Source organism: Hylaeus volcanicus, chromosome 7 (genome assembly GCF_026283585.1).
Source record: "Hylaeus volcanicus isolate JK05 chromosome 7, UHH_iyHylVolc1.0_haploid, whole genome shotgun sequence".
Lineage (NCBI taxonomy): Eukaryota > Metazoa > Arthropoda > Insecta > Hymenoptera > Colletidae > Hylaeus > Hylaeus volcanicus.
The window spans coordinates 18,332,385-18,347,497 of record NC_071982.1 but is presented as its reverse complement, the minus strand read 5'-3'; the positions used below and the strand labels follow the sequence as shown (position 1 = coordinate 18,347,497).

Sequence of the window (15,113 nt, the reverse complement as noted above, 5' to 3'; positions counted from 1 at the left end):
GTCTTTTATCCTAGAATTAGACTCGGTGATGGGCGAAATAAAATTGTACTCGTATTTCTTTTCATTTTTATCTAATATTTATTTTCATCCTGTTTTTCTCACTCTCTATCTATCTATCTCTATGTTTCATCTCGCGATTACCGTTTCTTATCATTTAAAAGTTCTGTTTTTTTCATTTAGTAAATACAAACTTGAATTCTTAGGAACATAGAGATTGTAATCGCAAACCCCCGCATAGAAAAATTTGAAATTCTATTGTTAATATCTATGCATGATTGCGCGAAATGTTGAATAAATTTGACATTCGATAAATTTGTATTAGAATTTGTAGATATCGGTTCTCAGTCACCCGTATTACACGATGTACATTAAATTCTAGACACGTTGAGCCTACTACGCGTTATCGTTACCAACTTGATATCATTGTTAAAGAATATTTCCAAATATATGTACATGTTATATATAAATAAAGTTGTACTATCATACTTTAATGGAATATACAGGAATCATTGACCTCCTCGTTAATTCGTTAATCAGATATAGAAATTAATTAAATTAGTAAACTAGTAATTGAATTATTCGATCGACAAGTCCTTTCTTTTTAGAGTCACTTAAAAACGTTGATGAAAATTCGACGGTTGCGTTGGCTGAGCAGTAGAGTAAACCATTCCGGGCGGCTGTTGATGGGTCATCGCGTGGCTCTGATGCTGATGGAATTCTGGAGCTCCGTGTGGTCCGTTGAGCCTTACACGTTTTGGGTTTTGTCCGTGATTATGGTCACCGTTTCCTTGCTGCTGTTGGTTCTGCTGCTACAATGTCATGATATCGGTTAGAGAAAGTCAGTGAAATACGTTAACGAGTATACTTACCGTTTGTTGTTGATTTTGTCGCGCTTTGTTTTCAGTCTTTTCCTCTGTGTCATCATCCGTTAGGAATTCCCGCTTGGGGTAGGGAATAGGGCATCCAGCAAATATACTGAAACGTTATAATATTTAAACGTTAAATTAATAAACAAACAGTGAACATATTAAAAAAATGTACGAGCTAAAAACATACTCCTGAGTTGGCAGTGGTTCCTCTTGAAAGTAGGCGTCTTGCATAGAATGTTCCGACGTTATTCGTTTATTAGGATCCATCATTAATAGTTTTTGAAGCTAAAATAGCTAAATTAATGTCATTGTCCAAAGAAACGATTTTAGTAAATACAGTATTTCGTTGAATCGTACCAAATTAAATGCCTTGCTGTCGGGTTTAATTTTGTGCCGATCCATATATTTTGTGAGAGAACAGTTTGCGTAACTGCGGTAAGACAAACACCGTTATCAAATTTGCGTTAGAATTTTTTTATAACTTTATTCTTATACGAATACTTACTTTGATCTTTTAAAATCTTTTAATAACGTGGGATGTTCGGGCATTTTCTTAATATCCTCCCAATCCTTTTCTAAGGGAAATCCCATCACATTGAATATCCTGGACATTAAATAATTTCAATCTTTTATCATTTTCTAATTAAATTACATATAGAAAATCTTATGGTAATAATGTTAATACCTATCCAGTTGATCATGATGATATGGATTACTAGTTTTAATATCTTCCTGTCTACAATGAAATATGGGTTCAGATGTTAATAGTTCCGCGAATATACAACCGATAGCCCAGATGTCTGAAGGATAAAAGAAAGAACATAAAGAGACAATGTAAGATTAAAGTAACTGTATTTTATAATTATAGTTTTATACCTATAGCTTTTGTGTAATGTCTAGCACCTAAAAGTAACTCCGGTGCTCTATACCAAAAGGTTACTACAACTGGATCTAAATCTGCAAGAGGCTTCAAAGGAGCATTAAATAATCTAGCAAAACCCATATCTGCAATTTTTACACGACCTCTCTCATTTCCTTCTCCCATTACTAAAATGTTTGCTGGTTTCTAAAATATGACAAACATTTTTGTTAATTGTATACGACTAACGTGTACGATACCTGTATGAAATAATAATTACCAAATCCCTATGAAGCACCCAGTTGGAATGTAGATAATGAATACCATCAAGAATCTGATACAATAAGGACTTTACCATACCCTTTGGCACCATAACAGGTTTTTTATTAGCTTTTGCTGCTCTATGAAATTTTATTATGTGCTATATAAAAAAACAGAATTATTAATATTCTTCTATATAACCTACAAGAATAAATGACATACCTAGAAGATCAATCTGATCAATATAAACATACCCATAAGTCGTGTTCCGCAAAATCAAACAATAACCATACTTTGCGATCATTATGAGACAAGAAAACTCTAATTAAAGTAATCACATTAACATGTTTTAGTTCCCTAAGTAACTGCAAAACAGAATCAATCAAAACATATGCATAATTTCTGCATTAAAGAAGATAAATATATACTTACTGCAATTTCACGACACGCAGACATTGAAAGACCTGTACCTTCAATTTGTTTCAGGCCAAAATCCTTAGTATCTGGCCTAGATTTTAATTCACTATCTGGTACACTATTAAAATTTGAAAACAGTGAAATAGAAAAACTTCATTCATCAATAAATTATACTATTTAATATACACTACACTGAATACAATAGTTGATACTATGTTACGTCCATAATAGGATACAATGAGTTACTACTATTTTTTACAGACAAATGGCAATTACAACACAAGTAGCAACAATGTGAAGAGAGTTTGAAACTATAAAAACATTTCAGTAAAACATTTTGGGCAAAAATTCCAGTAGAATCTACAATTGTCCAACGATGAAACGTAGTTTGCGACCATTTCTTCGGTGAAAGAAGACATTAAAAGAGAAAAGCTACGCGATCCCTGCGTAGGTTAGAAACACTAACCCTTCCTTCCTACGAGCTTTATAGACGTGTCCATAGGTCCCTCTTCCAACTTTACACCCTTCGAACTCGAAAAGATCTTCAACCTTCGTTCGATCTTTCTGAGTTTTCATTTTAAATTCGTAATCCATCATGTTTAATGTTATCGGGACAAATATCAACTATAAACAAACATGTTTAACTTGCGTACGCACAGAGTGATCAACTTTCGCGCATACTCCTACCGCATTATTTGTCATGGTATTGAATGGTATCAGAATTTCTTCATAATTGGCAACAGACTTTGATTATAAATTCTTTTAAGGAATCAACGTAAATTATAATTAAATGCTTTAATCGTTGAAATTATTCTGTTTACTATAACCGTTTGAAAGAATGTTTACTGTTAACGGTCATAGATATAAACGACATAAATCATCCCTGGAAACATGTAACTCAATTAGTTTACTTATCACAGATAGCATCAACAATCCTGCATCTGTTTAAAATTATTATAAGCATAATTACAATATGCAATATATCGATTATATGCGATAAAATTAATTATTAAAATGTTATAGTTTGAATATTCCCGCGCATTCCTTTTATAGGTTATGTTTTTTCTTTCATGTTATTAGCCACCTGGCGGTGACTTACCTGAACTAACATTAGGAGTTTGGTCAGCGCCTCTATCGGGAAAATGCTCAAGTTTGTCCTCGATTAGTTCCTGATTTTACTATTAGATGGCGCCATTTGTTCGTTTAACTCCAGTCGGTAAATCATTAGAACAAATGGCGCCATCTAACAGTAAAATCAAGAACTAATCGAGGACAAACTTGAGCGTTTTCCCGATAGAGGCGCTGACCAAACTCCTAATGTTAGTTCAGGTAATTCACCGCCAGGTGGCTAATAACATGAAAGAGAAAACATAACCTATGAAAGGAATGCGCGGGAATATTCAAACTACAGCATTTTAATAATTAATTCTCTCGCAAATAAATAATATACTGTATGTGATTCAGGTGTTAAAAAAAGGAAAAAGTATTTCACGATTACCAGAATGCAAGCTTTATTGATAATATAACTGTTAACATATACATTCAGAGATGAACTTTGAACAAAAATGATGCGATATACAAACATGCACAAACTACAAAGTTTTTGAAGTATTTCGTATAATTATGTACATATAATTAGAATATATAAATTATTATTAGGCAAGGTAGTGTAGGATACGCAAGTATAAAATACGTAAGGGAAAGGTGTGTATGACTGTATGTTAATGAAGAATGATACAAGTTAGATTAAACGAAGGAAAGATACTAAGAGATATATGTATTACAAAAGAAAAACACAACACTGGAATACTATTAGTCACTCGCAGTAAAATAGTATATTTCCTTGGCAAATAGGAGCACATTTTTTATTATAATAGTTGACAGTTTCTTATCACCGGGAAGTACATATTAATTGCTAAATTTCCAACGCGTGAATGGACTTTCCGCGAGAGCCCCTCAAACTTGCTGCAAATCATCCATTAAAAATTAAATTTTTTCATCGATACAGGATGATTCGATTATCACGATGGAAAATTTGATGCCTTCAAAGATTTTTACAAATGCTTGAATAGAGAAATTATACCAGATCTTTAAGGACAACGCGAATAAAGACAAAAAGCGATTGGTTTGTTTGGAATAGCGGGTGGTTCGAGGACGGCGACGTAACGACAACTTGCAAAAAATGTAAAAAAGTCGGGAGTATTTAGTATTATCAAATATAGGACAGTGGTGGGGATGAATAGGTGGAATCTGTATTGCAACTGGTATAAGAGGCAACGATCGGCTTGGTGAAACGTTTAGTCAAGGCTGAGCGTTCTCCTGTGCCGCGGCTCGCGCAACATGATCGGGTTCGTAAAGATTCTCGCACTTTATACATATCACTTATCATTCTGGCTCATTATTGTTAATTTTCAACCAATCGCGTTCCTGGTCAATGGAGATTAATTTCAAGTGTATAGTTGCATCCGCTCTCGTAACTAAACGATTCTTACAAAGGTGTGACAAGACGCAAAGACGTTCTAATCGTGCATCACCTGTGTTACATAGATCTTTTCATTGTATTCCTTAAAGTGTTGTTCTCTCGAGAGGATTGCAGTGTGACTGCATAATCTTGATTTCAGTTAATCGACAGCTATTACATAAAAATGAAAATCTCTCGCTCGAGACTGATTTGTTATCTACAAGACTTGTTCTTTGCACGCAACTCTCGCATGCTCGATTTTCAGTGGAGAAAACGCTAAACGAGTATTCGTGTTTTAATAGGATGTCATTAGATCTCTAAAGTGTGATAACAAGATCCTGGATATACATGCGTACAATGTAGCGCGGTGATTCCAGCTTCTCGATTATTATCGAAGACGCATCGTTATCATCGCGTACGCGTGAAGTAATAGGCTCTAGTTAACGTGTGATGAAATAATTGTCATAAAAGGAATTTAACGTAGTTAAACATCGTTCGTAGATAGATACACAATTCGAATTATTTGGCACACGATACAATTTACGATAAAAATCTACGGTCAAGTTTGAAATCATTCCCGTGTTCTCGATAAAAACTATTCGGAGATTGATTTTTCTTGTTCGGTTTCTCGGAAATTAACTTTATATATTTATTGAGCGCTTATCTTAAAGGGATTTAAAGGGATTTAAAATTACTTCGATTCCACTCTCTTGCGCTAACGACAGCTAAGAATAATGTAACGCTTAAAATAGAAATAGCATTTTCTAGAAAAACGATTGCGCTCGATCGTTGCAAGAAATTATTGGCTCTGGCCACAATAAAGATAAACGGAATGTACCTCAAAACCAGTCGTCGCCTAAAGCATAAAATACAACTGCTCGTTAAAAGTTGCTTCGCATAGATATTCATATCGCACGCGAAAACGTAAAAATCGATTAGCACTATTGTAAATACACGTGAAGTTATTACGCGTCTATCATCCAACGATATCATTTTACAAACAAACACGATCGGTTTCTTCAGACGCTCCGATGGAACCGTCAAAAGTAACGAAACGATTAAAAGAAAGATCTTGCGTTTAATCGATTATGAAAAGTAACTGAATACGCTCTCTCCCTTATGCAGCGTAAGCAAGAAGAGGATTGTAATTGCTGGGGTGAGCATCGTTATAATTTTAGGTGTGATCATCGCTATAGTAATTGTTGTCCCCGCTAAAAACTCAGAAAATGTCAACGACCTCTACTCCGGCGTGTACGCTAAGGTAAAATATCACATAGATAATTGTTAAAAACGCGATTACTCGAGCTCGATAATTGCTTTCCTAATTATATAGTGGTCAGGAGATATCTGTTGATTTTTATTCAAGATTCATTTACACGGAACATTAATTAAATGTTACACGTAGATAAACCATACTTAAGAAGGTGTTTATCAACGTGTAATTTAAAGTACAACAAGAGTACTACATATCTTATCTTTAATTGGAATTAATTTTAACCAAATTAATTATAATCGTGAAACAGTTGATTAATGTTCCTTGATAGCGAAAGCTCGAGGAAGAATAGTAATAATTCTATTTATTATCTATCAAAGGGTGCAGTATCGGCGAATGGACCAGAATGCGCGCAAATCGGCGCGGATATACTCAAAAAAGATGGCTCAGCCGTGGACGCAGCGATAGCCGCGCTTCTGTGCGAAGGGGTTGCATCTTTGCACAGGTAAACAATTAAATACTGCTTCATACCATTCCATCTTGTCAATACTGACAATGTTACTGTAGTTATATTTATATCGATTACTATCCGTTTAACACAATGGAATCTAGATTATTGCTCCCCGGATTATCGTATAAAAGCCTCGTTTATTACACGATATCGGCGAGGAGGTGATCAACATACTTTATACGCCAAATTCCAATGTATTATCTTTTTATTAGCCGCATTCCTTTATAGTTACCAACTTTCTTTTTTTTTCTTCTTATATAAACCCTCCTCGTTTGGATATCTGTGTCCATAAATAGATGCATCCAAATCACGTGAAACTTTTCAAATAATTCTTGATCGATTCGCAGCACGGGATTGGGCGGCGGATTCTTGATGACGATTTGGGACGCACGCACCAAGACTGCCGATTATCTGGACGCCCGTGAGACTGCCCCTGCCGCGGCGCACGAGAACATGTTTCAAGGCGACCCTAAGTTATCAATGTACGGTAGGTTGTCGTCCTTGCCATTATTATCAGTAGACGCGTATTACGTGCAATAGGTGTGATGCACTTGACATTATTAACACGTAAACGATGGTTAAGGTGGCTTGGCGATCGCGGTGCCTGGCGAACTCTACGGCTATTGGGAGGCGCATAAGAAATACGGGAAGATACCATGGTACGACTTGTTCCAGCCAAGTATCGCTCTCTGCAAGACTGGATCGCTCGTGAACAATTACCTGTCCGCTTATTTGAGCACCAGAGAATCGCGGATAAAGGCGGAGAGCTCGCTGGCGGAGATACTCATCAACCCAGCCACCAATTCCACGTGGAAGGTGAACATTCTTCGCGTTATTCACGGCGCAGAAAAATACCTCTTAACAGCTAGAGACGCTGGCGATCTGAGTTCTTTGATCTTTTCTTTTCCAGAGGACATCCATGAGTGGATAGTTCTTGCTACTTTCTGTGCTTGTTCTGGATGTCCTCCTACATTTAGAAATAATATACAAAAACTTCCTTGTATAAGACGGATCAAAAGCTTCGAACGAGATCTCCGATTGGTAAATTGCGCATCATCAATTGGGGAAGCCTTCCGTGCATCTCTAGTAATACAGTCTCAATTAAACCGAGTGTGCTCTTCGGAGGCATTCTTTTCAGTTGACAATGATACTCGTTCCGCTGTTTCTTCGTGGTGAACAGAGATCAGCGTTGAGGGGAGTAGGAAGCCAAATTGCTGCAAGATAACATAAAGCATTCTTCGAGAACAAATTTGAAAATCGTAAATTAATTTTAAGATAAGATTAACTTGACAATGTCACTAACTTCGAACAGGACAAAAAAAGACTTCGTTTCTAGCGTTGGTTGAATATCTGTTACAGGCAGGTGACAGGATAAAACGACCTAAATTAGCCGAAACGTTGAAATTGATTGCTGAACAAGGACCAACCATATTTTACAACGGCAGTATGGGCGACGATCTGGTCGCCGATATCCAAGCGGTCAAGGGTATCATCACTAAGAAAGACCTACAAAATTACAGGTTTGATCAAGGCCTTGACAAGTGATATACCACATCTGCCATTTTCTAATTGAAATGACGATTAAACAGAATAACTTCTGTTGCAACTTGCAATTTATAATAAACGTATCAAAGTTTTATTCACGTTTCTTTATCAATTTCCACGAGATAACAGTGTTACAACTTTACTCCTTAATCGAAATCGTAGCGACATTCTTAAGATTACGATTTTTATTAAATAACGTACAGATTAAAGAGCGATGCCTCTGCGTGCTACTGAAAACATTCAACTGGTGGTAGAGTATCGTTCGAGTGCTTGGCTTTAAACAAAATTACGTGAAATTTCTTACAGGGCAAAATGGAGGAAACCGATCGAATCGAAGCTGAGGGATTTGACGCTGTACACAGCACCGCCACCAGGTTCGGGGGCGATCCTGGTCTTCATTATGAATATCCTCAACGGATTGGTACCTTACAAAGACGAGGGCATCATGTGGCAGCGTTTCGTCGAAACGTTTAAATGGGCTTACGCCAAGAGAACCGAATTGGCTGATCCCGATTTCGACCCGGATGGCAATATCAGTGAGTCGACAATTTATATTATTGTCTAGTCATCCACGATAATCGAACGCAATGAGTAAATACAAAAATGTCAACGCGATACAACGATCAATTATCATGGTTTGGAAACTTGACAACGACAAAGTTAGATAAAAATGTGTACGCTTATAACCACTTTATTATTCAAAAATTAGCACATCATTCAACCGTAACACGATATTCCTGATAAAAGATCGCTACCACTCGAAAATAATCAACATTGTCTTTAGCGCTCAATATAATACTCAAGCGATTCGCGTTCTTCTCGTTGATTCTGTTTACGTAATCCTGTTTTCTCTGAAAAACGTTTACGCCTGTAACGCGTCCAGTTCGGTGATGATGAATTGTCGCTATACAAGAGGAAAATTGTCAACGTTCAAGTACTTCCAATTTACCATGAAACAAATCTGTAACAATCAATTCGAGCGTAACGTCTCGGAAATAATAACGTGTGTCCAGATAAATTGGTCGCCAACTTGACGTCTATCGACTATGCCAACATAATCCGAAAGAGAATCAAAGATAACGAAACGGACAATGATCCTGAACATTACGGGGCTGTTGTACACGCACCGGACGATTCGGGGACGTCCCACGTCTCTGTGCTGGCTCCTGATGGATCGGCTGTATCAGTGACGGCGACCATAAATCAAGTGTAAGCCAGTGGATTTTACTGGACGCAATCGCAAAAGATCGGTATCTTCTACTGTTCCTTTGTCTTTCTTTGTTAAACAGTTTCGGCGCGATGAAGCGTTCCAGATCAACAGGGATTATATTCAACGACGAGATGGATGATTTTAGCTCTCCTAATATTAACAACGGATTCGATCTACCTCCATCGCCAGCCAATTTTATTCGTCCTGGAAAAAGACCTCTGAGTTCCATGAGTCCAACGATTGTTGTGAGTAGCTGTGCATCAGCTTCAACAGTAAAAAAAAAAAAGAAAGAATGAACACATGTACATTTCGTAAAGCGAAACAGTACTTTACAACAATTAAATGTATACATTTAGCATAAATTGAATAACTCGATTATCGTATTTACGTGAAAGAACACGTGACTGATAAAATGTACGTAATTGTTCGAACAGTCGCGTGAAATAATGCGAGACCATACGAGTATCGTTGCTGTTGCGTAACTTCGTCAATATCAGTATACTGGTCGAACGAAATTCCACGTGTAAAACGCATCGACCCGTATACGGGAGGCCAATTAGACTTTCTGTTTTGTTTATATAGCTAGACGAAAAGAGAAATGTCCGTATGATAATCGGAGCCGCGGGTGGGAGCAAAATAACGACAGGAGTCGCAATCGGTATGGCGTTCAACCTTTGGTCAGGATACAGTATAAAACAAGCAATCGAAATGCGTAGAATTCATCATCAGGTGAGTCGGCATATTAATAATCGTGTTTGTACAAATAAATATAACTATTCTTAATTGCAGCTAATGCCTATGTACGTGCAAAACGAGAAGGAATTTTCTCCGAGTATACTGAAGTATTTATTGAGGATTGGTCACAACGTTACACAATTCTCGGGAATTGGAAGTGCCATAACAGCTGTGACCAACGAGACTGGAAAGATATTCGCCACCTCGGATTTCCGCAGGGAAGGAAGAACCGCTGGTTTATGAGTTGCTAGGTTCAACTCCGTGAGGCAAAACGGGTATTTAAAACGAATCAGAGCAGGTGATGCGAATGTTGCCGCGCCTAAATCCGGAGTACGCGAAATATAACTCAATAAAGTACCGGTACAAATTACATAGTTACCATTACGTGTCTGACAAAGCAATTTCACGCCAAAGTATTATTAATATAGACAGATAGCCATATAGGTATTATTTTAACAATAAAACTGAGACTAATGTACAAAACGACAACGAAGCTAGCTTTGGGTCGATTTTAGAACGTTTCCTGAAAGACGATGACATCGTGCTTCGATTTCCATACGAGTTTGCAAATAAAAATTTACCGTTCTATTTACAACAACAGTATTTTTAAAAGATATACGTAATATTTATATACTACTTTAAGCGTACCATTAAGTTCGCCCGCTATTCCTACCGTAGAATTACTAGTGCAAGTATCACTTGTACTTAATGTTTTATTAAATATTTTCCAATAAAGCAAGACAACTGTATTTATAGAAAAATAATTTATTTAAAACACTTCCCTCTCGGTACGGATAATACTTTGTATGTGCTTAATATTACCGCTCTAAATGATCGCGTATTCGCTAATATATCTCGCAATACTTCGTAGCTACACTTCATGTCCGTTCGTTATCTTTTATTAAATTCCTTTACGAACTGCTGCTATCACTTTCCGAAAGACCAGCTTCCTTCTTCACTTTCCTAACGCAACGCTTCACTTTCTTCGTTTTGTATAATCCTTGTTTCGATTTTCTAAGCACTTCGATCGCGTTTAATCTTTTCTTCAAGGCAGCCTCTCTATCTTTTTCTCTTTGCGGTATGTATTCCTCGACATATTTATCGCTAGTGGCAGGAACGTTCAGAGTATTTGGCTTAGCAGCTTCGACCGCATCTTCTTTGTCCGTCAATTTTGTTTTCTTCTTCCGATTTTCGTTCTGAGGTTTCGATTTCGTTCTCTTCATTTGTTGTAATTTACTTAACATACTTTCGGGTGCTTCTTCCGCATTCGGGTTGCTTAATTTTTGCACAGCTTTTTGAACTCGTTTACTCATGTTCACTTCGATGGATTTCGGAACAGTGTGCACTTTAAAATATGCATTTATCGTTTTCTGACTTTGCTTTTCTTCCATTCTATTCAATATAGGTGTTATAATTTTATCGAATTTTTCTTTGGTCCAACCGAATTTTTGTCTTGTGTAATCTGACAAAAGAAGCGTGTTGAGTTTACCCCAAGTGAAACATTCTTTCGATTCGTCCACCTCGGGAAAAAGATACGCTTGTACGACGGCTTGACTTGGAAATCCTTTATGAATTTGTACATTCTGTAACTTATTTCGTAGAGCAGCTTTTCCAGGTCCCACGGCTCTACCACTCTTGATCCATGAACAAAACGTTGTCAAGCCTCGCAATACATCATCTCCTTCCGAAGGAAAAGCTGCTAGTATCTCTAAAGCTGTAACAGGTCCAATACCGGGTAAACCTGTAGTATAATCGCTGCCGACTAAAAGAGCCAGTCGTATCATTTCGCTTCTAGTTAATTTGAAATGATGATGTATGTCGTTGGAACAATATTGGAGGACTTTCTTGTCGTTATCGAAAAAATTTTTGTAAACACATTGTCCTCCGAAAAGCCATATGTCCGAATCGTCTGTAATTGTACCATCGGTCAAATGAATTTGTTCCAAGTATGCACATTGCGCTTCTGCTTCCATAGGCGCCACAATATATGGTATACCAAATAATCGTAATAGTTCTTGAGATTCGATACGTATTTGATTAGAAATATTGATACCCTGCCTGTCAAACTTGCCAATATTTGCCGCTAGCTCCGATTGCTCAGCCTCTAATCGTGTTTTTAAAGATAATAGTTCATCTTCATTCACGGGTAGAGGACTTATTCTTCTCGAATCGTCAGACGGTACATCTACAATCGTACTGTTTTGTATACTTGTAATCTCTGCATTATTAGTTTCATGATTAGTTATATTTTCCTTGTTTGTTAATTTCGTTTGATCTGTTTGTAACTGTGTATCCCTATTTTCGTCATTTTCAACGGGCTGCTTTTCAGTATCGTCCATTTTTATTGAATCGGGTAATTGCTGATCTTTAATTTTGTCTTCTGTTGATTCTACAATTGCTTTCTGTGGGATAACTTTATCTTCCGATGTCTCTCGACTCTCAGAAAAGCTTTCAACTAATTTCTCGGAAATTTCACTGGTCAACGATGAGTTTTGAGACTTTATTTCTGCATCTGATTTGCTATTCGGAGTTTCAAACACATCGGCAAATATATCATCTTCTATTTTCTGATCAGATCGAAATGTTATTTGAATACCTTCTTTCGAAGCACTATTATTACCATCAGTGTCTACATCCGGTATCAATACGTCTTGTATTTCTACAAAATCATCAGAATCTGAATCTGTTGAACTAATTATCGCTGTGTCTATTGATTTAATTTGCTCAGTATTTGAAGCATTCGAAGCTTTGAAAGAAGATGCATTGGAATCCAATTCAGTATTTGATTCAGATAATTCAGTCTGTGATCTGATATTCGATTCTGTATTTGATTCAGATAATTCAGTCTGTAGCGTATTAAATGATTGCGTAGATTCTGTGAAATCCAGATTCGCAAATTCGGTTTGTTGAGATTCTTTCGAAGCATTTTGAGTACCTTCGTAACCTTCCTTTTTTTTATTTTGTTCGAGAAGCGTAAGGATTTGTTTCTCCGTTAATCCGCTATACTCCAGCATATATGTTAACGCGGGATTGACAACATTTTTTCCCAAATACTTTTTAGTAAGACGTCGTGACTCGTTCAATTCTACATCCGATTCAGCGTCGCTACTCATTTCTTCCACAGTTAACTTCGAATTATTTGTAGCTGTTATTTCAATATCGCTATCCCACTCATTGTCGAATTCATATTCATTTATATCCTCGCAAATCGGTACAGCTTTACTAGATCCAGGTACAGGTTCTTCTACTTTATCTACATTATTCTTAGTATTTTCGCTTTGTGAATTATCATTATTGCTGGTGCTTTTAATATACGCATTTTTATCTGCAACATAAAGTTTATAAATGCAAAAAGGCTTTCAGCTTCAATAAAAATTTAGTAAAATTATAACTTACCACTGATGTAAAGTAGTCTAGTTGAATTGTCGGCTGCAACGCGGTAAGTGCAATTGTAGCCACTGGTATTTACACCCTGTTCAGTCAATAATTTATCTAATTCATCTAACGTGAGTGTTTTTCCTCCCATTTCTTTTTCTGCAGTTTCCAAATTCTGCTGGACTAATCTACGTTTTAATAAACGTTTCATTTGGAAACCAGAAAATTCATGGGTCTCCTGAATATAAACATGTTTTAGATAAATAAAATAAGTTAACATATACGTAAATTTAAAAATAAGTACATACTTCGGGCATCTCATGCAAACGGCCCCACGAATTTTGCTTTCTTGTTTCCTTCAGGTCAGTGAGAATATCATAGCGAACATCAGCTGGTAAGGCTTTGAAATCAGCACTAGTTACATCTACATTGTGAATGTTTCCAATCCACTTTGTTTGCTTTCGTGGACTCAAATTAACAGATGAATCAGAATCATAGTCGTCGCTATGGTCTGACTCTACTTTGCTTGTGCTTGGCAAATCTGGTAATTTAAACATATCATCTGCAGTTTGTTTAGTTTGCACATTTGTAACTATTTCAGAAGAGATCTTTCCAACATTTTCTTCCTCTGTATTAAGAACTGTTCTTACAGCAGAGTGCTTTATCAAGTTATTTATTAATTCTGTCCTCATCTGTTGGGCTTTATTCTTGGCCATAGATTTCATGTTCCTACGCAAGGCCTGTGAATACAAAAGAATAAGAGCCTCTTTTCTCACTACCTGGTTCCCACAGCAGACTAATTATGTGCAGACAATGTTATAGTCGAGATAAAAGTACAGTTTCTTTAATGCATACATATACAATGTACTTGGTACTATTTAAAACATACGATAGTTGCTATTTAGAAAGTTAAATCAAATAGAATTCATCGACTGTATTACAAGGAAACACTATTTTCATATATCCTATCTCCTGAGAAATCTACAATACGAATCTCTAAACTATTAAATACCTTTTTAAAATGCATACTTACAATTGTATCTTTCTTAAGCATTGGTACACCTCCATCAAAAACAAAAACTGGTTTGATCTTGTAATACAAAAGCTTGCATATTCTGTTGAATAATCCAATAAGATGTGCATTTGGTTTGGAGTTGCCAAAGCGATCTTGATATCCTTGTAATACTTGATGTATCCAAATGGATACATCTACTGCTAAGATTTTTCCTTCGAGTGTTTCCAAAGGTACTTGCTTCCCTGTTGCATCAAGTAAACGCCAAAGCCCTTGAACACCCATTATGTAAGTTTAAGAAACCTTCTTATTCGCCTTCATAGTTTAAGACAATTGTGTATTGAACACAATATTTCCTTTCGATTGTCCATAACCTAAATGACAAGTAAAAATACTTAAGTAGGAAAACTAGTTTGCAAAATATGTAATGCTTATAGAAATAGTTTCAGTAACACATACTCTGTTCATACGAATGTTACGAGCCATTAGATTGATTATTTTATAGCACATTAACGCGTACTAACATCGACCTGCAAACTCTTGCACGTATCAACATCGTACTGTGCCGGTCAGCTGATTACAGCAGAAACGATACGCTTGCACACGCTAAGCGCGCTCTCACATTTGCATTCGTACATTTTTCAA

General features: G+C 36.5%; 3 protein-coding genes across 3 annotated transcripts; 1 reads left to right on the top strand and 2 right to left on the bottom strand.

Moving 5' to 3' along the window:
• Window positions 1-91: 91 nt before the first annotated feature.
• LOC128879354 (cyclin-dependent kinase 8) lies at window positions 92-3,233 on the bottom strand. The gene is made up of 11 exons (XM_054128424.1): window positions 2,873-3,233; window positions 2,422-2,524; window positions 2,244-2,354; window positions 2,009-2,149; window positions 1,746-1,935; window positions 1,555-1,669; window positions 1,375-1,473; window positions 1,227-1,299; window positions 1,057-1,154; window positions 870-975; window positions 92-809 (listed from the first exon to the last, which is right to left on the bottom strand). Exons 1-11 carry the CDS (start codon window positions 3,001-3,003, stop codon window positions 612-614), a joined length of 1,365 nt encoding a protein of 454 aa, XP_053984399.1. The 5' UTR covers window positions 3,004-3,233; the 3' UTR covers window positions 92-611.
• A 1,365-nt stretch (window positions 3,234-4,598) lies between these two features.
• LOC128879701 (glutathione hydrolase 1 proenzyme-like) lies at window positions 4,599-10,830 on the top strand. Its single transcript, XM_054129097.1, has 11 exons — window positions 4,599-4,754; window positions 5,993-6,128; window positions 6,461-6,585; window positions 6,939-7,078; window positions 7,175-7,407; window positions 7,951-8,111; window positions 8,443-8,672; window positions 9,150-9,345; window positions 9,426-9,591; window positions 9,929-10,075; window positions 10,136-10,830. Exons 1-11 carry the CDS (start codon window positions 4,747-4,749, stop codon window positions 10,322-10,324), a joined length of 1,731 nt encoding a protein of 576 aa, XP_053985072.1. The 5' UTR covers window positions 4,599-4,746; the 3' UTR covers window positions 10,325-10,830.
• A 133-nt stretch (window positions 10,831-10,963) lies between these two features.
• On the bottom strand, window positions 10,964-15,062 carry LOC128879700 (DNA excision repair protein ERCC-5 homolog). The gene is made up of 5 exons (XM_054129096.1): window positions 14,928-15,062; window positions 14,490-14,842; window positions 13,765-14,196; window positions 13,478-13,694; window positions 10,964-13,406 (listed from the first exon to the last, which is right to left on the bottom strand). The coding sequence occupies exons 2-5, from the start codon at window positions 14,751-14,753 to the stop codon at window positions 10,993-10,995; spliced, it is 3,327 nt and encodes a 1,108-aa protein (XP_053985071.1). The 5' UTR covers window positions 14,754-14,842; window positions 14,928-15,062; the 3' UTR covers window positions 10,964-10,992.
• Window positions 15,063-15,113: the final 51 nt, after the last annotated feature.

Coding starts and splice junctions, on each gene's coding strand:
- LOC128879354 (XM_054128424.1), bottom strand. CDS start 3,003: ATGATGGATTACGAATTTAAAATGAAAACTCAGAAAGATCGAACGAAG. Junction 2,150..2,243: donor TTGCGGAACACGACTTATGG/GTATGTTTATAT, acceptor TTTTTTATATAG/CACATAATAAAATTTCATAG. Junction 1,155..1,226: donor ACAGCAAGGCATTTAATTTG/GTACGATTCAAC, acceptor TAGCTATTTTAG/CTTCAAAAACTATTAATGAT.
- LOC128879701 (XM_054129097.1), top strand. Junction 6,129..6,460: donor ACTCCGGCGTGTACGCTAAG/GTAAAATATCAC, acceptor TATCTATCAAAG/GGTGCAGTATCGGCGAATGG. Junction 7,408..7,950: donor CCACCAATTCCACGTGGAAG/GTGAACATTCTT, acceptor TATCTGTTACAG/GCAGGTGACAGGATAAAACG.
- LOC128879700 (XM_054129096.1), bottom strand. CDS start 14,753: ATGGGTGTTCAAGGGCTTTGGCGTTTACTTGATGCAACAGGGAAGCAA. Junction 14,197..14,489: donor TGCTTAAGAAAGATACAATT/GTAAGTATGCAT, acceptor TTGTATTCACAG/GCCTTGCGTAGGAACATGAA. Junction 13,695..13,764: donor GTTTGCATGAGATGCCCGAA/GTATGTACTTAT, acceptor GTTTATATTCAG/GAGACCCATGAATTTTCTGG.